The sequence below is a fragment of the Cucurbita moschata genome, unplaced genomic scaffold (genome assembly GCF_002738365.1).
Source record: "Cucurbita moschata cultivar Rifu unplaced genomic scaffold, Cmos_1.0 Cmo_Scf00018, whole genome shotgun sequence".
NCBI classification, from domain to species: domain Eukaryota; kingdom Viridiplantae; phylum Streptophyta; class Magnoliopsida; order Cucurbitales; family Cucurbitaceae; genus Cucurbita; species Cucurbita moschata.
Genome location: NW_019268534.1, coordinates 3849246 through 3872189, shown reverse-complemented (window position 1 = coordinate 3872189; position 22944 = coordinate 3849246). Strand labels below are relative to the sequence as shown.

The window sequence follows — 22944 nt, the reverse complement described above, 5'->3', positions numbered from 1 at the left end:
CACGTCATCTGATGGACCGCTTTACGGTGGGTCATTTTGTGCAAATGGGTTCAGTATACACACGTGGCTTGCTCCTGTACGTACGATTGGAGCGTACGATTGATTCCTGTGAGTACTCCCGTATCTGATCATTGAATTAAATAGTTTTCTAATTAACCTCGGATTCGAGTTTTTTCTTTCGCCATAACTTCTAAGTAATTATGATAATGATATGATTAATTTATAGTTAAATATCACTTTTAATCTTTATTAAGTTATTTAATTCAACTGAGGCACGTACATCTTTCTTCTTCAAGTATCGGGGGTTGTATATCCTTCTCTTTCCTTTTATTTTTCTTCTCGAGCAACACGACAATTGCTCTGCTACAACGTGTCACGTTGGATGATGTGCGATTGACAAAACGACACAAAATAGGTTTACAAACACAACTGTAATGTGAGTTTTTTTTTTTTGTCGAAAATCTATAGTTTTACGATGATAAGACTTGCAAAAAGGGAGTCATACATCGACTCTCACGTTTTCTCCAACATTTCTTAGACAGATTTCTAATCACCTCGTGCTTGTATCTCCAATAAGTATGCGACAACACTAATGGACGATTGATAACGGTTTTATTCTCAAAATTACGATGAAATCTCATATATTATATGAGATGGATTTAACAAGCAACTTTGCCTCGACCCATACCTATAAAATTCGAACCTCCATTATTGACGTGTTTAAATAACTACCAACCATGTTTTTTCCTCCCTCTAGCTCGTCTGTTACATATTGATGTGTTTTGAATATGTCTTACTTGCTACTCATATGACTATCATGTTACCCATAGCCGGTAGAGTTATGAATGGTAAGTTTGAACCTATTCAATAAAGAACTAACATAGCTTCCTATAGATTTAAGATCGAACAAGGAACGATATTTGAATAAATATTAGGTTATAATTTGAATTCATTAACAACATTTAATATGAGGTTTGGATTTAGTTCGGTTAAAGTACTTAAATTTTAAAATTTTATTTTGCTCAATGAACAACTTATCTTATTCCAAATTACTTAATATTCCACGTGGTCAATGTCAATGTCAACATGACCCCAAAATACTTCGAGATGGATTCAACTAAATAGTTGTTTTATTCCATTTTATATACATATATTTTTAATTGGAATCTAAAAAAAAATTAATTTTTTTAGACAAAAAATATATATATCCATATGTTTTTTTTTTCATAGATTTGCAAATATCACGAACATGCATGCAATAACAACTACAACCAGTTTAGGTAAAAAAGACTAAATAATTATACAAACACAATACACAACACGGTAACATGTTCATAACAACTACAACCAGTTTAGGTAAAAAAGACCAAATAATTACACAAACACAACACACAACACGGTAACATGTTCATAACTACTACAACCAGTTTAGATAAAAAAGACCAAATAATTACACAAACACAACACACAACACACAACACGGTAGGTTACAACGGTGGCAAAATCATGAAATTACACGGTACTACCGTAATGGAATTATTTAGAAATCAAGCACTACCGTAATGGAATTATTTAGAAATCGAAAAGAAAAAATGACCCACATCAATTTCAGATTTAGAATTGACAGAGAAATTTTATTTTATTTTTTAATTTAAGAGATTCATGAGAAAAAGAGATATATAGCCACGGTTGATGAGAACAACAAACACCCATATATGGGAAAATAAATATAATAATATTTTCATTAAGATAATATTTTTAGAATTTATATATTTGGATCAATATTATTATGTTTAGAAATGTTTTTATTATTGAGAAAATTTAATTGGATTATCTTTCATGCAGCCCATTAACTTTTGTTGGGCCTATAAGGAAACTGGAGGCCCAATCTTTAGATGTTAAAGCCTTTAATTTGAGGATATTTTCCTCTTTCAGGGTCTCAGCGTTTCCTAGGGTTTTATTCATCTTCAACCTAGAAGTACACGCAGAGTAGCGGTGAACGGCGACATCACCAGCAACCAAACATGGCTACTCAGATGAGCAAAAAGCGAAAGGTAGGTATTGAATTCGTTTCTTCATCTTATGTTCTCCATGAGACACTAATTATTCTGCACATTTTGGTTTGGTTAAGATTTACTTTATTCAATTCGGTGCAGTTTGTGGCTGATGGAGTGTTCTTCGCGGAGCTAAATGAAGTTCTTACCAGAGAGCTTGCAGAGGATGGATACTCCGGAGTGGAGGTTAGGGTTACACCAATGCGGACTGAGATTATCATTAGGGCTACTCGTACACAGAATGTTCTTGGTAAGAAATTTTCTCTTCTAGTATTGATATTTTTGTTATTTGAATCATCGGAATAGGTTTAGGAAGATTGGAATCTGTTTTTGTTTCAGATCAAGCTACCGCTACGAGTGTCTTTTCATTTTCTCTTCTAGTATTGATATTTTTTACCTGCGGATCATCGGCATAGGTTTGGGAAGTTTGGAATCTGTTTTTGTTTCATATCAAGCTGCTACTGCTACGAGTGTTTTTAACCATTATTGGTTGTGCTTCCGTCTATAACTTCCAATTTTGCTTCAAAATTATGAACTGTGTATTCATCTCTAATTGGAATCTCATGTAATTCTTGCGAAGTTGAATTTAGAATTTTAGACATGCGTAAGGAGTTGTGTTGAAGTGTTACCGCTTTGTAATTGGTTACGGCCTCTAATTGGGTTGGATGGCTCTCTACGTTTTAGTACAATGTAAAGTTATGTTCTGTTGTTGGTGCTGGATAGTCGACATAGTTGAATTTTTCTTCTGTAGAGGTTATTGGCGCTGTATGCCTTACTCGAGTTTTGATGGTTAATGTCATTGGAGGATATGGATACATTGAAGTGGATTTAAGTTCTTAGGTCAATAGCTGTTTCATTTTCCTTACACAGGAGTTGGGAGTTTAGATATATCAAACATGTTAGAGTAGTTTAATTTTGGTGTTTTCAGTCGTTGCTTTTGGATCTGGTGTCTGACTATGTATTCAATTGTGTGGCTATAGGTGAGAAAGGTAGGAGAATCAGAGAATTGACATCTGTTGTTCAGAAGCGTTTCAAGTTTCCCGAAAACAGTGTTGAGCTATATGCCGAGAAGGTCAACAACAGAGGACTCTGTGCCATTGCTCAAGCTGAGTCTCTCCGCTACAAGCTTCTCGGAGGCCTTGCTGTGAGAAGGTATAATAGAAATTATGGATGTTTTTGGAAACTTTTAGTCTTAGGTTCGTGCAATATCATAATGATGAAAATTTTCCTGGATACTGATTGTTTGGTTTGGAACTATGTCGTCTTTACACGTTTAACTCCATATTTTGGCAATCACTCCTATTCAGCATTACTTTTTCATTTTTCCAGGGCTTGCTATGGTGTCCTTAGATTTGTCATGGAGAGTGGAGCTAAAGGATGTGAGGTCAGTCCTAACTTCATCTTTATAGAATTTGTTCTTGATGGTTTGGTGGGTTTGTATTACACATCTTTATTAATTAGTAATCTGAATCATGCAGGTTATTGTAAGTGGTAAGCTGAGGGCCCAGCGTGCAAAATCCATGAAATTCAAGGATGGATACATGATTTCGTCTGGACAGCCAGTGAAAGAGTACATCGACTCTGCCGTGAGACACGTTCTCCTTAGACAGGTCAGTTCAGTATTCATCTCAAGACGGCATTCATTATCTTTTCATGAATCATATATGTGGGTGGATTTGTTCTTTAATTGATGCCTCTGTTTCTTTAATTTACAGGGTGTTCTGGGTATCAAGGTCAAGATCATGCTTGATTGGGATCCAAAGGGCAAGCAAGGTCCACCGACACCGCTTCCCGATTTGGTTACTATCCATACTCCCAAGGAGGAAGAGGATTTCATTAGGCCTGTGGCTGTGATTCCGACGGCTGAGATTGAAGTTGAAGCAGCAGCTTAAGAGCCAGCAGACATGAGGGGGGAGCAAGTTGTCTAGTGTTGCTATCATAATATCATTTCTTTCAGAATATGGAATTCTAAGTTTTGATGTCATTTTTCTTCTGTTTTGAGTTTTGATTTTGGGATATTTCTGTTACAAAATATTCAAAGAGGCCGTGGTACTTAACTTTATGTCAGAGCCCCTAGTGTTCTAATGGTAATCTTAACGATGATGCCATTTAGTTGTATAAGTTTGGCCTGTACGGACATAATTTTGGGCTTCTCACGTATTGGGCCTTGGACATAATGACGGGCCCAAAATTGACATTTACAGTAAGGAACACTAAAAGCCTGCGAAGAATGATAAAATGATAAGCACGTGCGAACAAAAACCATCCTTGGTGAATGGAGACAGGAAAGGTCCTGATGAGCATGGAAGATTGTCTGCTATTGTTGAGAAGCAAGAAACTGCTCACTAAATTTCTCCAAGTCTAAATGAGAATCATGGGAATGAACATAGGAGTTTGGGGGATTGTTTAAAGCATCCAGATAATCTTTATTGATTGGGGACAGATGCCTGGATAATCTGTCAATTAGAGAACGTAAATGTTTCAAAGCAACTTTTGGGAGACATACTACTGTTGAAGACAAAATGTGGCTTAAGAGGAGAATTGCCATGGGATTTACCTATTCATGCGACATTCCAGCCACATCTTTCAAAATTAAGGAACGACATTCCAGCCACATCCTTCAAAATTAAGGAGGAACAAATCTCAAAACCTGGAGGGCTGTTTGTTTGTTTATAAGGCAACCTTGATCCTCAGTTCAAGGATCAGTTTACCGGTCCAAACTTTTATTAAAATAAGAACCCTAAAATCAAAGAAATTAACACCTCCTTATCGAATCACCAGGAGATTTGGAACTTTTAAGATTAAAGATTTAGGAGCAAGAGTTGGAACAAAAATTAACACCTCCTTATCAGATCACCAAGAGATTTGGAACTTTTAAGATCAAAGATTCAGAAACAAGATTTGGAACTTTGTTCTAAATTGAGTGACTCCACAACCAAACTTGATCAAAGTTTTGATTGAATGACTCGGATACAATTTACCAAAGAATTACTTAGAACTTAGAAATGACAAAGATAATGCTTAAATTTCTAATGTTAAAAGTTTCAATTTCATTCATTCAAAATCTGCCTTTTACGTGCTAATTTGTGGGTATCTATAGTCCCCTCGAAAGAAACTTACAATTCTTTGAATGCCTACGAGATTTCAAATTTCTATTTTTCTTCTTAGTCTACCCTTCCGAACAAAAATCAGAATCCTTTAGTTATGGATGCAGATGAGGCAGAGAAGACTTTGGCGATGAAGCAAACAACTTTTGGGTGTGCGTCGGATGATAACACGGTGGCTTAGACATCAAAAGAAGGGATGAGGGGAAACATTATCGTGCTTGGACTCTAGTTGAGATCATCAAAGGACATGTCTGATAAGGATCACGAAGTTTCAAATGTTCCAAGACATCAAAGGACATGCTTTACTTTCAAGTGTTATAAGCTGATTTGATTGAGGAAGAACTATTTGGAACTTCAGGAGTGAATATTTGCACGATTGAAGTAGTGGATGAAGTTGCAAGAATCATCTACTGAGTTGTTATAAAACTTTATTTATTATTTTTAACTTCATAATTCTTGTAATGGACCAAAGGGTGAAAGTTAATTGTCAAATTGACTACATGTTTTGTGGAGATGGAATCGGGATTAGATCAAGTTGAGACTTTCTCCCTGAAATCCGAGCATCATCTCTACCATTTCTAAATTTCATGCAATTTTTGTGGTAGATTGCATCTGAGTCATTCAATCAAGCCTTAATGAAGTTCGATTGTAGAGTGACTCAATTTAGAACAAGGTTCCAAATCTTGCATATAGATCTTCGATCTTAAGAGGTAATCTAATTCTAGCATTTTCTCTTAGTTGATCCGAATTTTGTATAAAGAGGTGTTAATTTCTTTAATTCAAGAGTCCTTGAATCCACAAAAGTTTGGATTGTAGGGCTGAGGATTAGAGTTAGCCTTATCAATGTCGAAATATGGAGCCGAAAGGTGGTCCGAGACCATCTTTTTTATCATACCCATACCGTACATCAGTTGATCTCAAGGTGAATTTCCTCACAAACTGTCCACAAGGAGGCTGTAACTTTTGCGAATCATGCTTAATGATTTTGATATTAAAAAATTTGGTTTAGAACATCACAATTGTAGGAGAGGAGGTTTGAATCTTGAACGGGAAAGATTACTGGTGGCTTTAACTCTTGAGCTCTCTGTTCAGGTTCGTTTTGGACACTTTTTTATTTACTTCATCCCAAAATATCTTTTGTAGGATAAATGGAGAAACCTGCTTAAAGCTAGCCTCACGTCTACCTATTGATGAAGGGGTAGGCATTTGATATCCAAAGGTTATGTTCTTTGATTATGTTCTCACTATGATTAATCCGTTGTTCTTCATTTTTGGATAATCAATGCAGATAAGTTCTTGGAAACATCCATCGATATCGATTCCTTCATCGATCTTGTCACGGGTGAGGGAGCTTGATGAGATACATGCTCAAATTCCTCCTCCAAATCACAGCCAGGGGATGTTGGGTGCAGGAGTTAGTGGGAGAAGTATGCATGAGAGATGAGTTCAGCAGTGTGCTTGTGACATTGTAAATAACAGCCCATCTTATTTTCCCCCCCTTGAAATAGAAATTGAGAAATAAAAAGCATTACTGATATGAATGCTGTAACAAAAAAAGTTCGTTGTGTTGGAAGAAAGTCCCACGTCGGTTAATTTAGGGAATGATCATAGGTTTATAATCAAGGAATACTCATTCCATTGGTTTGAAGCCTTTTGGGGAAGCCCAAAGCAAAGCCATGAGAGCTTATGCTCAAAGTGGACAATATCATACTATTGTAGAGAGTCGTGTTCGTCTAACATGGTATTAGAGTCATGCCCTAAATTTAGCCATGTCAATAGAATCCTCAAATGTCGAACAAAGGACTCCAGAAGAAAAAGGAGTCGAGCCTCAATTAAGGGGAGGCGTACTTTGTGCGAGGGGAGGTGTTGGATGAAAGTCCCACATCGGCTAATTTAGGGAATGATAATGGGTTTATAATCAAGGAATACTTTCTCTATTGGTACGAGGCTTTTTGGAGAAGCCCAAAGCAAAGCCATGAGAGCTTATGCTCAAAGTGGACAATATCATACCATTGTGGAGAGTCGTGTTCGTCTAACATAGTATCAGAGTCATGCCCTAAACTTAGCCATGTCAATAGAATCCTCAACTGTTGAACAAAGGACTCCAAAAGAAAAGGGAGACGAGGCTCCTCGAAGGCGTAGTAAAAAATGACGAAGACTCCAAAAGAAAAAAGAGTTGAGCCTCGATTAAGGGGAGGCGTACTTTGTTCGAGGGGAGGTGTTGGATGAAAGTCCCACATCGGCTAATTTAGGGAATGATAATGGTTTATAATCAAGGAATACTCTCTCTATTGGTATGAGGCCTTTTGGGGAAGCCCAAAGCAAAGCCATGAGAGCTTATGCTCAAAGTGGACAATATCATATAGAGAGTCGAGTCGTATTCATCTATTATGTCATTGGTAGCAAATTATAGGAGTTTCATGAGCTTTGCAGTAGTTTTTTTTTGTGGTTCCTACGGTTTTAACTCCCAAATTGTTTACAAACTTACAATTGGCAGACAATGAAAAAAATCTAAGAAAAAAACTCCAGATTTCTACTAAATTAATAAAAAAAAAAAAAGGAATAATTAAAAACTTTCCTTTCTTTAAAAATATATAAATTTAACATCTGTAATTGGTTTTATTCAAAATGATCAAGACAATATGAAGTGAACCTATACTATATAATAATTGCTTAAAGAAATTAGTTACCTCAACTTCAACGCATGCCTGCAGCCACATTATGAGCGTAATCGGAATGGACAATGAGGGTTGACGCGGACAAAGCACATATTTCAAGTTCAGCAGTTCGGAACCCACAAAAGTTGATGAACTATGTCAGGAGAAAAATAAGAAAACAAAAAAGATGACTCACATTTTTATGTCGTTTTATGAAGATTCGTACCTGGAACAATTGCCAAAATTGTTAATACGTCCATAAGATTTGCCGTTCATTGTTCGTTACAGCTGCAGCATCTTTTATCTGATTTCCATTGTTCAGCACGACACTTGAGAGCTCCTAATCTGAATTCACCATGTCCGTCCTCTTCATTTGCTCCGGCATTGCCATTATTTGCTCACTGATTATATCCCTCACATTCTTCCGTCTCACAATACTAGGATGGTTCAATTGCTGCTGCCATTCACCCGGGACGACCGAGTCGGTTGAGAATATTAAGAATGAAGTATCACATATCATGCAGATCCCAACTGTCACGTACAAGAAAGAAAATGAGAATGAAGAAACTAATACTGAAAGTGAGTGTGTTTTGTGCTTGTCACCTTTTGAAGATGGGGAATGCATACGGCAGCTTCCCAGCTGCAACCATGTCTTTCATGCTTCGTGCATCGACGTATGGCTCTCTTCACATTCAGAGTGCCCACTCTGTCGGACTCCAGTCCACCATGTAGCTTGTCGGACTGCAGAGGCGGTGATTTCTCAGGTAGTAGACATTAACAGTCTCCAGATTGAGCTTTCTCCTCATGTAATTAGGAGCAAGGCGTGGCCAGAAAACATGGTTTAATAATTCAACTGCATATCGAAATAAGAAAATCTCGATATGCACTCAGAAAGCTTCAAGTGGAATGGTTAATCTCATGCAAATCTATACTATCAATCCAAACCTTTGTCTTCCTTGAAGGCTTAAATTTGTAATGAGAGAATTACCTAATCCCAAGTGCTAAATTCATTCTCTTCTCCAAACAAGAGATCAAACTTGTCAATGTAGTATTCAAATACATAGAGTTCAACTATAAACAATACATGATTTATTATGTCTATTATCTGAGAGTTATTAATTTCGCATAATTGAAACCTACATTTTTCTCAAGTTGTCCAGCCTAGCCTGTAAATCACTGTCAATACCAGTATCTTCGGCTTCTGCTTGGGCAACCCTATTATTAGCAGTTGAAACTGACACAGAAGCTGAGGGTGCATTCACAAGCTGCATGTGAGAGAGAACAAAAAACAATCACGATTGTGTTTAAGTTACCTTTTCCCATGACAAGATATGAAGCATTATGAAAAAAATCTGTACGTGTGCAAGCACATTTACCTCTGAGTTGATATCAATTCCAATCTCATCGAGCACCTGATTCACAAGCTCGTCTGTCTCCTCCTCTTCTTCATCTCCTTCTAAAGCATCATCAAGAACGTCTGCCATCACTTCAGATGTCATTTCCATCCTTTCATTCTGCCTCTCAAACTCTTGCATTATCTTCTGTAATGCCGGCAAGTTCATCTGCCTATTCATTTGGCCCATCGCCTTAGTAACGCCTTTCATGGCTTCTCCCATAGCTTGAGTTGATTTCAACGTCTGCAGGAAGCAAACAATTTGGAGCAAAATTTGAACAATCACAAATGCAGAAATTGTACGTGTCAATTGATTAAATAAAACAACTTTATATCTTTATGGTCTCAAAAAGAAAGTAAGAGTTCATTTCCAAAATTTATAAAGAAAAATTCTATTTCCAAAATTAATCGTTTAATGCTGAAAGCTTCTCTTACAGTGATGAACAGTTTTCTTCAAATAGAAAACATTCTAATGATACATCCACTTGTTTCGTAAATATAAACAATGGAAAATTATGTTTATACAGTGTATTTTCATGGACAGTGATACAGTGCGACATTAGACAAACCATGAAAAGTAAACAAGAGGCAGACAAACTAAAAACAACCTTCCCACGTTTCTGAAATCACAAAGAACTGAAAAGATAGTTTTTCCAACTTTGTTATGAAAAATCAATCTAGAAACAAACCCTAAAGAGGCAGATAAGATTTAATGGAATCAAATCCATTATTCTAAAAAGTGATTCGAATAAACTACTTCAAATTCCAATTTGCATATAAACTTGAAGCAAGAAAATACTCTTGCCCCAAAATCCCAATTTTTTTCAAACCTTCCTTTTACTGTACAAAAAAATTAGAAGATGCAAGTGAAATTAAACTAATACTAAAGCATTTTGTTGTTTGTTCTTTAATCATGCGGCAAGAGAACTGTATGGTTTGCAAAATGTTTCGTTTCTTAGCACAGATATAAGCGAGCCTCAGTTAGAATTTGAACCAAGCAAATGCATAGCTTAATAAGCTCTAGATAGTTATAACCTTAAACTTTCATTTTAGGCTTTTAGAGCTCATCTATCAAGAATAAATACCTCTGCGTCCCATCAACTTCAAATCCACGCCCTGTAGCTATAATCCAAAAGTTTCGGAGAAAGGTGCACATAGAATACCTGAATTCTCAAAGCCACGCCCTGTAGCTGTGATTTTAGTTTATAAAATTTTTCAATCTGATGTCGTGTCCTGATGAGATCTTTGGCCATTATTTTAACTGCTCCCTGGAAAAAACAAAAACAAAGGAATCAAGGAAGTTGTGCGGAGTTGATGGTTCCAACCAAGAATCCATCGCCCTTTCTAAAGAAACAAAAGAAAAGAAGTAGAAGCACACTTCCATCCCGTAGAGCTATAGAAACCCCGTCACTGAAATGTGTCGATGTCAAAGAACAAGTTCTAAATTGTTTAACTCACCATCTGTCCTTGTTTAGCATTTTTCTTTATCTCGACAATCAACTTCTTTTCCTGAGACTGTAAGCCTTGTCTTTCCCGTTCAATTTCTCTTATGGACTTATCAAGCATCCTCTTGTTCTCCCGCAAAAGCTCTGCGCAGAAAACCAAAACAAATTACAATCATACAAATCACGAGTAAAATTAGATGTACTGAAATTACCGTCAAAGAAATTTCATCCACATCAAAATGACGTTTACAGGACTGAGCTCTAGACTTAGAAATCCACACAAAAAATCACGCTATCACAAGAACAAAGCTCCGACGAATGCAAAATTGAGAAGGTAAAAGGCAAAATTTCATCCACATCAAACATACGTTTATACGACTAGACTCCAGAGTTAGAAATTCATCACAAGCAATCACGATATGATTAAGAACAAAGCTCCAGAATATGCACAATTAGAGAAGGTAAAAGAACATAATGGACCTGCAGGAGTTTTCCGGCTGCCAAAGAGGAAGCTCATACTTAACCGCCTATTGATAAAACCAAAAGATACGTGCAATTTCCGATCTCGACGAGCTTACTCCTTCTTCTCTTCGCCTTCCGTTACGCTGCAACTCTCCCGTTACTCAAAGTCCGTCGATGGAGGTCACCGGCCACGGTGGGCTCTCGTCAGGAGGAGCCACCTTTTCTTCTGGTCGATCGGTACGTAAAAGCATTTTTCTCGAATTGCATCATTGTTCGATTGAAATGTCGAAGGCCCAAGACGTATAGTGGGCCGTTATGATTGTTGGTCCTTATATGATCATTGACATTTTTGCCCATCATGTTTGCTTGTAATTACTACAAAACCGAAAATCAATAAAAGGCAAAAATAAAATAAAATAAAATGAAGCATACAACTTTGTATAAATAATTTAAAAATAAAAATTTTAAAGTAAATAATAAAATGATATTTTTCTTTATAAAATACTTTTGATTTATTTTGATATTTTACCCTTTTTTTTAATAAATATTATATTAAAAAATAAAATTATCCAATAAAAAAATTCTTCAAAAAAAAATATTTTAAAATAGAGATAAATAAAATGAGAAAAAAATCCCGATATTAGGTTGCGTAGCTTAATGTTTATATAAGTTAAATTTACTTCAGAATTAAGCTTAATAGTTACTTAATTTAAGTATGTAATTTTTAAAAATGGATTATTTTAATGACAACTACTTAAAATCATCAGTATATACACTCCTGTGGAGTTTTCCATCCTAATGTTACTACGTATATTTCTTCTAGCATCATCTCTCTTTTGTTCTTCATGTTATTCATCTAGATCGAGTATTTGAGTTGTGTGATCCTAACATTCGATCTCCACAAATTTCTTTTGAGGAATCTCTACCTCGATAAAATTTTTACAGGAGTGTAGAGTGAAAGAGGAGACGTGAATGGAATGAAAAAAATTAACTCCAAATTTCGATACAAAGTTTGATGGTCGAGTCGGGACTCCCGAACAACCCTAAATCTATATTCGCCTTAATGTGATATATATATATATATATATATATATATACTCATAATTTTTTAATAATAAAATATTTAATTTAAATGTCTGGAGTTTTTACAATACTAGGAAGATAATGTTCTCGGGATCATAACAAAATAAATAATGTGGGAAAGAAATTTTTTTTTTTTTTTTTTTTTTCTCTCGACACCCACGTACTGAAAATGCATCGTCTTTTCTTTTGCACAAAGCTGCTCTGTTGCCTTCCTTTTCTTTTTACTTTTTTGTCCTCTCACTACACCCACATTTCATTTTTCCCATTAAGCCCACCTGAAAACGAAACGTCCCTCTCAAACTCAGAGGGCAGTTTTGTACTTTTGAAAGAACGGGTATCATAGTTGCACGTGGCTTAGATGTATAGGTGTCAGAGCGGGAGTGGATGCCCCGGGATCGTCTTTTAAATTCTTATTTATGCTCAAATTATGCTTCTCCATTTATTTATGTATTTAGTCTAATTAAAATTAAGACCATAAATAAAATTTTATTCGTTAAGAATATTTAGTAACCATATATATTATATTTGATATTTTATTATAAAGACAAATATCTAGATATTTACTTCTTTATCATGGATATCTTTCTATTTATTGTTAACTTCGTTTATTACTTTTTCCATATTCGAATAATTTATTTGATTATAAATAGATGTGCTGTGGATTAAACAAATATATATTTTTTTTAATTTAGATAGAATATTTTTTGAAATATAAAAAAAATTTAAATTTTTTTATTAGGTCAATTTGACTGACCAACTAACCTGAAAATATGGTTACAATCTAACTCAACCCTATCTTACTTTTAATATTTGAGTTTGTAACGTTTGTTAGTGATGTGTTGCGACTTATGAATATTTAATGTTTGAGTTTTATAAAATTTTAGTTACTAATGTAACGTAGATAAATATGATTTTTTAAATAATAATAATAATAAAAACAACTTGACAACCAACTAAATTAAAAGGTCAAGTTAGATTGTGAATAATTCTATTTGGGTTGTTTCGGTTATCAACTATGAGGTCCCACATTGGTTGAAAAAGGAAACGGAACATTCCTTTTAAGTACGTGGAAAGCTCTCTCTAGTAGATGCATTTTAAAATCGTGAGGTTAACGTCGATTTAATGGGCCAAAACGGACAATATCTATTTGCTCGTACACATACTTAAATATAATAACGAGGATATAAAATTTTAATTTATTATGGTCCACCAAGAAATTTAATCAAGCTTTTAAGTATAATTTGGTTGATGTAATTTTAAAATTTTAATTTAATTAGTACAATTTGAGTTTTTTTTTTTAATTAGTGGGTAGATCTGGGAGCACGTGTGCATGCACGACAAGGCTGGGACACGAGGGCCCAATCTGTCACGTGCGGAGGGAGGAGAGAGAAAGTTATATTAGACCGAGGAGAGAGAGAGAAAGTCTCGTAGCACGCTTGGGTGCCAGACTTCGGAGTGCATTAGTGGGCCCACCACTTCTATTTTTCACTTTTATTGCGTCACCAATCTTTTTCATTTTTCAATAAATAATATTATGCCATTTATTAAATTAATAATAAAAAAATACATTTTAAAATGCGTTTGTTAAGGAGACGTTTTCATACTCTAATAAAGAATGTTTCATTTTCTTCTCCAACGTGCGATCTCACAATCCACTCCTCTTGGAGGTCAGCGTCCTCGTAGCACACCACTTGGTGTCTGGATCTAATACCATTTGTAACAGTTCTAGCCTACCGTTAGCAAATATTGTTTACTTTTGTTAGACGAGCTAATTTAGAGAATGATCATGGGTTTATAAACGAAGAATACTCCCTCGATTGATATGAGGCCTTTTGGGGAAGCCCAAGACAAAGTCACGAGAGCTTATGCTCAAAGTATTCTCAATTTCTAACAACTTTGACCCATTACGTAACTTTTAAAAGTTTTATTAATACATTTAAACTTTTTTCGATATATCGAAAACATTTTTTAACATATAAAAAATATTTTTATTGTTAGTATATGTTTGGAACCGTTAATACCCGTTTAAAAAATACTCATGAAATTTTAAAAGAAATATTAATATTTTCTTTTAAAAAAATACTTTTGGTATTTTGAAACATTTAAAATTAAAAAAAAAAGTTTAAAAATAATTATTAATTTAGCATTTATTTAAAAAAATATAAACTAAAATAAAAAGAAAAAGAAAAAGAAAATAGTAGATAAATGAAAGAGAGGACAAAAATGAGAAGCAAGAAAGGGAAGGGAGGTCCCCTTAGACAACACCCTTCCAAATAATTTGGCCAAAACAAAAGGGATAACATTCATTCCCACCAAACGCACTTTAAAGACAGAAGTGACCTCCATTTGGTTTCCATTAGATTGGACAACACAATCGAATCGAACCCGAATATAATGAAAAATAAATCACGAGAGCTTAAATGGACAATATGGTACTATTGTGGAGGTATGCGAAACGTTTTAGGGTCTAAGATTCAATCCTTGACCTTTACGACAGATGTTCGGGTGAAAGTTCCTTAAGATTATCTTGTCTGTAGCTTAGTTTTACTAAAGTTTGCTTCAAAAAGAAGGAGAAGAGCAAGTTCTCGTATAAAATTACGAGACCATAAATGGACAATATCATACTATTGTGGAAGTATGCTACTCCGACCTTCGTGACAGATGTTTGTAGTGAAAATTCCTTAACTTTGTCTGGTTCGTGTTTAGGTTTTACCATATAGTTAGAGTGTGGTTCGAAACAAGGAAGAGTTAGACCGGATAAGAACGAGCTCTTGTGTAAAGTCACGAGAACTTAACTAATAATATTATACTATTGTGGAGGTACGTGAAACTTTTGAATCGTATAATTACGAGATTTGGTAAGTACCATAGGCTTGTGCTTGGTGGTTGAGCGACATGCATGGCCAAATATTTAAACGTTTGGAAGTTTTTGTGGTGCATGTTATGGTCCTACTATTGTACCATAGTTGCTAGCAATTTAGCCGTATATTGTTCGAATAATTAATATCATACCGTACGCTTGTCGGGACGTGAACGTTAGTCCTATCTCGTTTCGAGCCAAAAAATATGTAATGTATATTTTCGACGAAAAAGAGGTTTGAATCAGTTATTTTAGAAACACTTATGCATCAATTACAGTGAGTTTAATATGGGTTTTCGAAAGTGTAACAGCTTAAGCCCATCGTTAGCAGATATGGTTCAATTTGGTCCGTTACGTATTATTATTAGCCTCACGATTTTAAAACCCATCTGCTAAGGAAAGGTTTCCATACTCTTATAAAAAATGTTTCGTTCCTCTTTCCAATCGATGTTGGATCTCACACGAAGAGTAAGGGCATTTTAGGAATTATTCTGAAATGGTTAAAATCACTACGACACACGTTTTTCACCATTCAAAACCAATTTTGACAGTATAAAAACCATGTTTGAAACTATAAAACCGAACATTAAATTGAGTTTGACTTATTAAAAACACGTTGAAAGTGATTTTCACCGCTTTTAAAATTTTACCCAAATGTTAAATTATGGGCTTTTGTTGTTATCAAGTGACACTGATGGTAATGATAGTACTATGAATTAACGAAGCGTGATGTGACGCACCGAGATATCGTAAGATAAATTTTAATAATTAGAAAAATATTGATATAAAAGATAGGGTTAAAATTATAACCCAAAGTCTAAAAGTATAGGATATAGGGAGGGCCCATAAAGAATTCAATGCTCCAAATCTAAATGAGATACATAAACAAATTCATTTGAAGCCTATGAAACTTTTGACTCTAGGCTTAGCAATAGGCTTTCTTTTCTATACAATTTTTTTAGTTAATAATTTTTTAAAAAGACATCGCTTTATAATCAGCAAATCAAACGGGATAAAATCGAGTGGAGATTTGGGTCCGGTGATAAGGCAATCCTAATCTTTAGCACAACGATCCAAGCTTTGGTTGAAACAAGAACCCTTCAATCAAAGAAATTAACACATTTTTTATACAAACTTCGGATCAACCAAGAAATAAGACTAGAATTAGATTACCTCTTATGATAAAAAAAACGTAGAAGTAAGATTTGGAACCTTGTTCTAAATTGAGTCACTCTACGATCGAACTTGATTAAGGTTTGATTAAATGGATCAGATACAATCTACCACAAGAATTGCATGAAACTTAAAAATTGCAAAAATAGATGCTCGAATTTCTAAGAGTGAAAGTCTCCGTTTAATTCATTCAGAGTCTCATTTTTTATATAATAATTTGTGGGTATTTATAGTCTCCCCTTAAATCTAAAGTCTATCCAATTTTGTAGATGAAGAATGAATGTTTGTGGAATATTTTTCGCCTTAGATGGTGTAATAGGTTCAATTGGAACATTTGGAACACCGTGATTCTTATCATCAGGGACAGAGAATATAATCTTCATCCCGGGCCAAATGTCCCTCCACCCCCTCTCTCATTCTCCAAATTCCCACTTCGTTCAAGTCTTGAGCCCTACAAATTAAATAAACATCTCTACTAAAAAAAAATTACTATACGTCAGTGTGAGATCTAACCTTGGTTGGAAAGGGTAACAAATCATTTCTTGTAAGAGTGTGGAAACCACTTCCTAGTAGACGCGTTTTAAAACAGTGAGACTAATGACGATACATAACGGGTCAAAGCAAACAATATCTTAGCGGTGGACTTGAGTTGTTACAGTTAGTTACTGTTCTCACCCCGTTTGAGAACAGGGTCTCGAGCCCCATATGTTAAATAAACATCTCTACTAAAAAGAATTAGTATATGTCAATTACTGTTGGAGCTACGCTCATATTGACTGTTGTCCTATCAGTTAATGAATACACATACAATGTCATTAGATACATAAATCTTAATCCGTCCTACTCAAATTTGGATCGTTTTTTAAATTTGATACTCAAAACGAGATGAGAAGGGAGTCCCCACAAATGTATTTTAGGACTATAAGGTTATATTGGGTTTCATTGGTTATTTAAAGATATGAATTATTTTGGAATTATGTAGGAAATGGGGCCTAAAACTAGTTGTGATTGTGAATAAAATAGCAAGAAATGGGTTGGGATTGGTTATATATAGCCCTTTCCCATGTGGTTTTGTACCTCTAATTTCAAAGGTTTTTTTGCGACTCCCAATAAAGTTACATTTTCTTCCCTCTAATTAATTTATTTATAAAAAAAAAAACGTGACGAGCCAACCAAATCAGTCCCAACTTTAAGAAATGTACGAATAGTCGAGAGTCATGTGACCATTACTGGATGTACTGAACGACTCTAGATAAGGAATCTCTATGATAGTCAAGAGTCGTGTGACCATTGCTTGATGAGCTAAACAGCTCTAGATAAGAAATCTCTATGATAGTCGAGAGTCGTGTGACCATTGCTTGATGAGCTAAACGACTACGAATAATGAATCTTCGTGTGACCATTACTTGATGTACTAGTAAATGGGTCATCCAATTATGCAACATTCAGTATTACGGAGTAGGGTTTCTTCTTTATTTGTGGCCAAAGACGGATGCTTAGAAGTTAGTGTTAACGTTCTAATTACATTTACAAACACCCAGAATTCTCGTTCGGGAAAGAAGATATGTACAGAGAACAACTATTTCTATTAGGACGAGCCCTTTTAAGTGGAGCCAAAAGCAACACTGTGAAGGTATGCAAAACATCGATCGAGAAAGACGGATCGTACAAATTAGTTGGGATAGGAATGATGTGGAAGTTTGAAAAGGATATATGTTAGCAATATACTTTAGGTGAAAGTGGGTGCAATATATATATATATATATATATATATATATATATATAGATATATATATATATATATATATATATATATATGTTTGAAAATATAAACTCTTTGATTTGAAGGCAACCAAAATTTGACATCAAAGGGGTTTAGAGATCAAAGGTTGGATCTTGTTGTCCATTGCTTTGGAGACCACACCTTTCTTTTACTTTTTTTTTTTTTTTTAATGTATTTTAAAAAATATTTTTAATATATATATATATATATATATTATGTTAGTATGAATTAATTTATTAAATAATCCACTTTTTTTAACTCAATATTTACTAAGGCATTAAATGATGAATGTTTGTGTTTGGTGTCTGTTTGTTTGGAAGGAAAAGAAAAGAAAAGAAAAGAAAAGAAAAGAAAAGAAAAGAAAATAACTGTTTGGTTTGTTTGCCGGAAAACTTGTGTCTCCGGCAGCAATGATTTGTAATGCATGAAGACATTGTTGTCTTAAAGCAAAACATGTCCCTACGTTACAATGTCCTAAAGGAAAATCCCTCTCTCTCTCTCTCTCTCTCTCAAGAAAATTTGCCTTTGCTTTTACCATTGTCTTTCGTGTTCTCGGGCTTTTTTTTATGCTCTGACGAATTTAGATACAGCTCGAGTAGTTGAATACTGTCGTCTTTACTCGGCTGTGTTCTCGGACTTCCTTTTATGGCCTAACGAATTTAGATACAGCTTGAGTCGTTGAATATTGTCGTCTTTACTCGGATGCGTTCTCAGACTTTATTTTATGCTCTAATGAATTTAGATATAGCTCGAGTCGTTCAACACTGTTGTCTTTACTTAGCTGTGTTCTTAGACTTTCTTTTATACTCTAATGAATTTAGATACAGCTCGAGTCGTTGAATATTGTCGTCTTTACTCAGTTGCGTTCTCAGACTTCCTTTTACGCACTAATGGATTTAGATACAGCTCGAGTCGTTGAATACTGTTGTATTTTCTCAGTTTCGTTCTCAGACTTCCTTTCACGCCCAAATGAATTTAGATACCAGTCGAGTCGTTGAATATTGTACTCTTTACTTAGCTGTGTTCTTAGACTTTATTTTACGCCCTAACAAATTTAGATACAGCTTGAGTGGTTGAATATTGTAGTCTTTACTCAGCTGTGTTCTCAGACTTCCTTTTATGCCCTAACGAATTTAGATACAACTCAAGTAGTTGAATATTGTTGTCTTTACTCAGTTGTATTCTCAAACTCCCTTTTATGTCCTAACGAATTTAGTAGTTGAATACTGCCGTCTTTACTCAGGTGTATTCTCGGACTTTCTTTTATGTCCTAACGAATTAGATGTAACTTGAGTAGTTGAATACTGTCGTCTTTATTCAACTATCGATCTAAAGCATATAATAACCGAGGAGTTTGATACGAGTATACTGTGATTGAACGACTAAGCTGGACTATGAAAAATAAGAACGGATCCGAAAAATATAGATAAAGAGTAAAAGAAAATTAGGGCAAGGAAAATGGAAGGGAAAATTTTGGTTATTGTTCATCTAAACCCCCCCAAGACACCAATTCCAAAAGGCTAATTAATAGAAACTTTTTACTATCAATTCCCTTCTTTTTTTTTTTTTTTGGTTAATTATTATTACAAAATTAATCCATCGGCGATGGCCTGATTCGTACTGAAATGCGTAGTTTCATACACTGGAAGTTCTTCGCGATACCTTTCGATTCCGATGGAGGAGAGATTATCCAATTCGAACAGATCAGAGCTCGAACAACTTGCTGCATCTTCGTCGTCATCTTCGTCTTCGTCGTCGTCTTCTTCTTCTTCTTCTCTGTTTATGTACACATCGTCATTGATCTTCTTTTGGAAACTGTTCATCAGATCTTTTGAAGCTTCCTCTGCTCGGCAATGGTCGTTTCTGATAGCGTTTCGCAGAGTTGTCGCTGCCGCCATTAGACCGAGCTCGTCTTGAAGGCTTTTGTGACCGCAAGGCCGAGAGTCTTCGTCTAGTATCACGCTCACAGGGCAGAATCTCACAGATCGTTTTGTACTGCTACTGTTGATGAGTTTCTCGCTTGACGATGGTGTTTTGCTTAGACAGGACCTAGAAAACGACGATGCGGAAGAACACGTCGATCCTTGAGAGGATTTTGATTTTCTCATACAAGCGTCATTTTGCTTGGCGGAATTTGTGAATTTCTGTTTCTTTGGACTTCCTCCATTGAAGAGAGAGTTGAGAAAGGTCGCCAAACGGCCGCCAGGAGAGATTGGCTGTTTCACTTTCTTCAGATCTCCGTAGATTTTTAGGGCTTTCGATTTCGTCTTCACGAAGCCGTTTTCGTTCTTCGGCTTCTCGAATTGAGGCTTCTCTGTTCTAATCGGCCTCGGCCTTTGCATTGTATAAGGAGATGACCTCGTTTCCGATTCGGACGAAGAAAATCCCCCTCCGGAACTCGATTCCGAAGAACTCGAACTCGAATTCATCAATTTCTTAAAATCACGATCGCGAACATTCCTCGCCTTCCGATCGAAATCCACCATAGAACTCCGACGAACAACAACCTTCTCACTCACCTTCTTTTCCATCCACTTCTCAATCATACAAGCGCGGCGGAAATTCAACCTATCGTCTTCATCCTCTTCAAAACCAATGCTCTGCTTCTTCCTCATAGTCTCTCTGTACAAGATCACCTGTTCTTCTCTCTCGTCGCCGTTGCTTTCGTCAATGGAGCGATAAATAGCGTCAAGAAGAGAGGAAGAGAAGGACGGATTCTGCTTCCGATGACGGCCGTGTCGATCTTCCTGCAGTTGTTTATCCCAAACATCCATGGATGAATGGTTATATAGAAAAAAAACTTGAAACCGAAACAATTATGGATGGCGGTGGTCGCTGTCCGGTTGAAAGAGCGTCAAAAGCTGTGGTGAAGGTATGATTATGAAGGAGAAAAACAGAGAGGGAAAAAGTGTTGCAGATCAGAGAGAATGTAAATGATCATCAATGGAGTTTTCGTGAGAGAGAAAAGAGAGAAAGAATGATGAGAGGAGAAGGCCACGCCTGAGAACGAAACTTGAACAGAGGAGAGAGAAAGCGCAGAGAGAATGATTGAAGAGAGAGAGAGAGGGAGAGTGTGTGTGTCTGTGATGCTGTGCTTCAGAGCCACTTATAAGAGCGACGGCCATTCAGCGCTTGCACGGGAAGCTGAATCAGCCAGGGTCCCAAACCATCGCTACGGTAAATATTTTTAATATTGGATTGATTTATTTATTTTATTTTATTTTTCAATTTAAATTTGGTTGATTTTTTTTTTTAAAAAAAAAATATATAAGATTACAACTCAGACCTACTCTAATATAGATTAAGAATATTTTGCATTTATAATGAGGTTAGTAATGTATTGTTACCTGTAAATGTTTGACTTTTGTGGATTGAGTTGTGAACTTTATTTGAATTACTCGAGTTATTATCCCGACCAATTCGACGAAATTCAAGTTGGTCTAAAAGATTTTCCCATTTCAATTCAACCCATATCGCTCATTTTTATGGTTAAATTATGAATATGATTCTCGATCGAGATTTAAACTCTCGAGAATGTTTGACTAAATTACATTCAAATACTAAATATACACGACATTTTCACATGTCAATGGATGATAAATATAAATATAATAAAAATGGTAAACATTGTAACTTTTAAAAGATGGAAAGTGCATATTTATTATAAGAATTAATTCTTTAATTTTTTTTGTATAGAAATATTGACATCTAAATTATATTGAAAAATTTTGAAAAATTGGAAAAAAATTTAGTGCAATGGTACAAGAAGGACCATTTATCGTACGAGAAAACCCTAAAGTACCCTCGCAGATCACGTATTTGTTTCCATTCACATTATATATTTTTTCTGACTATTTAATATTTTACTGTTACGAGATTCTACATAATTCTTAAACAATGTTGATTTACAATAAATAATACCTGGACGGGAAAACTTGTTTTTCAACCTTATCCCACATGATGTCATCTCTAATCAGCTATAACGGTTGACTTTTTTTTAATACGAGTGATGATATGAAAATTTAAACTCCTAAAAAAAAGTACATACGGACTACTATTGAGCTAACCCAACTTTAATAGGATGGACGTTTTTTTTGCTTCAAACTTGTGATTCGTATGAAGAAGTGTTATTATGTTAATGTTTGGTAGTTGGTGTGTTCTTATGAGTAAAAAAAAAAAAGGTCAACTAATGCGGCAGCTTCTCATCATAATTCTTTGGGCGCACGGCAACTTTGTTGTGGAGGACTTAGAACTTTACCCACAGTCAAAGGAACCCTAAAAAGCCCTAAATTCAAATACCCTAAACCTCATTCATACATATATTATATATATATAGGTCTATAAAACGTTCCAACCCGTCCAAATCCAACTCACAAACACCTCTGGTGCAAAGAAATGCACTCATTCCCACAACCCTTTTCGTTCTTTTGTACGTTCGTATTAGCCAAAATTAGATTCAGGGTTTTATTACTCACTCTCGAGTCGTCTAATTCCATCTTCTGTTCTTGCTTTTCCACTCGAGCAACCCTATTTTCACCTTGAATTGGTCAAGATATGCAAAAAAAATTTAATTTTAGCAAATGATCCGATCTAGAAACCGGAGGTCTATATCTAACAAATACTGCAGATCATATGTATCGGTCCAACTAGATCGAACCCTAAAATTATATCGAACAAAGCAAGAACATGCACGACATTATTGAATCATGAGTCTTGATTGTAGTGATGGGGAAGTATTTATGATCCCCAATCTTGTTAATGTGACTTAACTACTTTGAAACATAGTCATCTTTTTTTAATAAGGCAATTGGGATATGTCTTGGATCCAAATAAAGATTCAATCATGATGTTAGATCTTATTGTAGATGAAACTAAATATATGAAATGGTTGATTCAAGATTTGCATGTTGTTGTCAACTTTGTATGA

At 35.2% G+C, this 22944-nt stretch overlaps 3 protein-coding genes across 3 annotated transcripts; 1 reads left to right on the top strand and 2 right to left on the bottom strand.

Annotated features, from left to right (window-relative positions):
- Positions 1-1929: 1929 nt before the first annotated feature.
- LOC111456093 (40S ribosomal protein S3-3-like) lies at positions 1930-4172 on the top strand. The gene is made up of 6 exons (XM_023097841.1): positions 1930-2054; positions 2157-2304; positions 3035-3206; positions 3384-3438; positions 3533-3664; positions 3770-4172. The coding sequence occupies exons 1-6, from the start codon at positions 2025-2027 to the stop codon at positions 3944-3946; spliced, it is 714 nt and encodes a 237-aa protein (XP_022953609.1). The 5' UTR covers positions 1930-2024; the 3' UTR covers positions 3947-4172.
- A 4630-nt stretch (positions 4173-8802) lies between these two features.
- On the bottom strand, positions 8803-11378 carry LOC111456560 (vacuolar protein sorting-associated protein 2 homolog 1-like). Its single transcript, XM_023098480.1, has 5 exons — positions 11137-11378; positions 10670-10800; positions 10375-10479; positions 9195-9455; positions 8803-9083 (listed from the first exon to the last, which is right to left on the bottom strand). Exons 1-5 carry the CDS (start codon positions 11171-11173, stop codon positions 8955-8957), a joined length of 663 nt encoding a protein of 220 aa, XP_022954248.1. The 5' UTR covers positions 11174-11378; the 3' UTR covers positions 8803-8954.
- Positions 11379-19476: 8098 nt separating this feature from the next.
- LOC111455790 (protein BIG GRAIN 1-like B) lies at positions 19477-21092 on the bottom strand. The gene has a single exon (XM_023097403.1). The coding sequence runs from the start codon at positions 20789-20791 to the stop codon at positions 19601-19603; it is 1191 nt and encodes a 396-aa protein (XP_022953171.1). The 5' UTR covers positions 20792-21092; the 3' UTR covers positions 19477-19600.
- Between the last annotated feature and the right edge of the window lie 1852 nt (positions 21093-22944).

Excerpts from the sequence above, each read along its gene's own strand:
- LOC111456093 (XM_023097841.1), top strand. The coding sequence starts at position 2,025 with ATGGCTACTCAGATGAGCAAAAAGCGAAAG. Across the intron at positions 2,055-2,156 it reads AGATGAGCAAAAAGCGAAAG|TTTGTGGCTGATGGAGTGTT; the intron begins GTAGGTATTGAA and ends AATTCGGTGCAG. Across the intron at positions 3,439-3,532 it reads GTGGAGCTAAAGGATGTGAG|GTTATTGTAAGTGGTAAGCT; the intron begins GTCAGTCCTAAC and ends TGAATCATGCAG.
- LOC111456560 (XM_023098480.1), bottom strand. The coding sequence starts at position 11,173 with ATGAGCTTCCTCTTTGGCAGCCGGAAAACTCCTGCAG. Across the intron at positions 10,480-10,669 it reads ATGCTAAACAAGGACAGATG|GGAGCAGTTAAAATAATGGC; the intron begins GTGAGTTAAACA and ends TGTTTTTTCCAG. Across the intron at positions 9,456-10,374 it reads GCGTGGCTTTGAGAATTCAG|ACGTTGAAATCAACTCAAGC; the intron begins GTATTCTATGTG and ends TGCTTCCTGCAG.
- LOC111455790 (XM_023097403.1), bottom strand. The coding sequence starts at position 20,791 with ATGGATGTTTGGGATAAACAACTGCAGGAAGATCGACACGGCCGTCAT.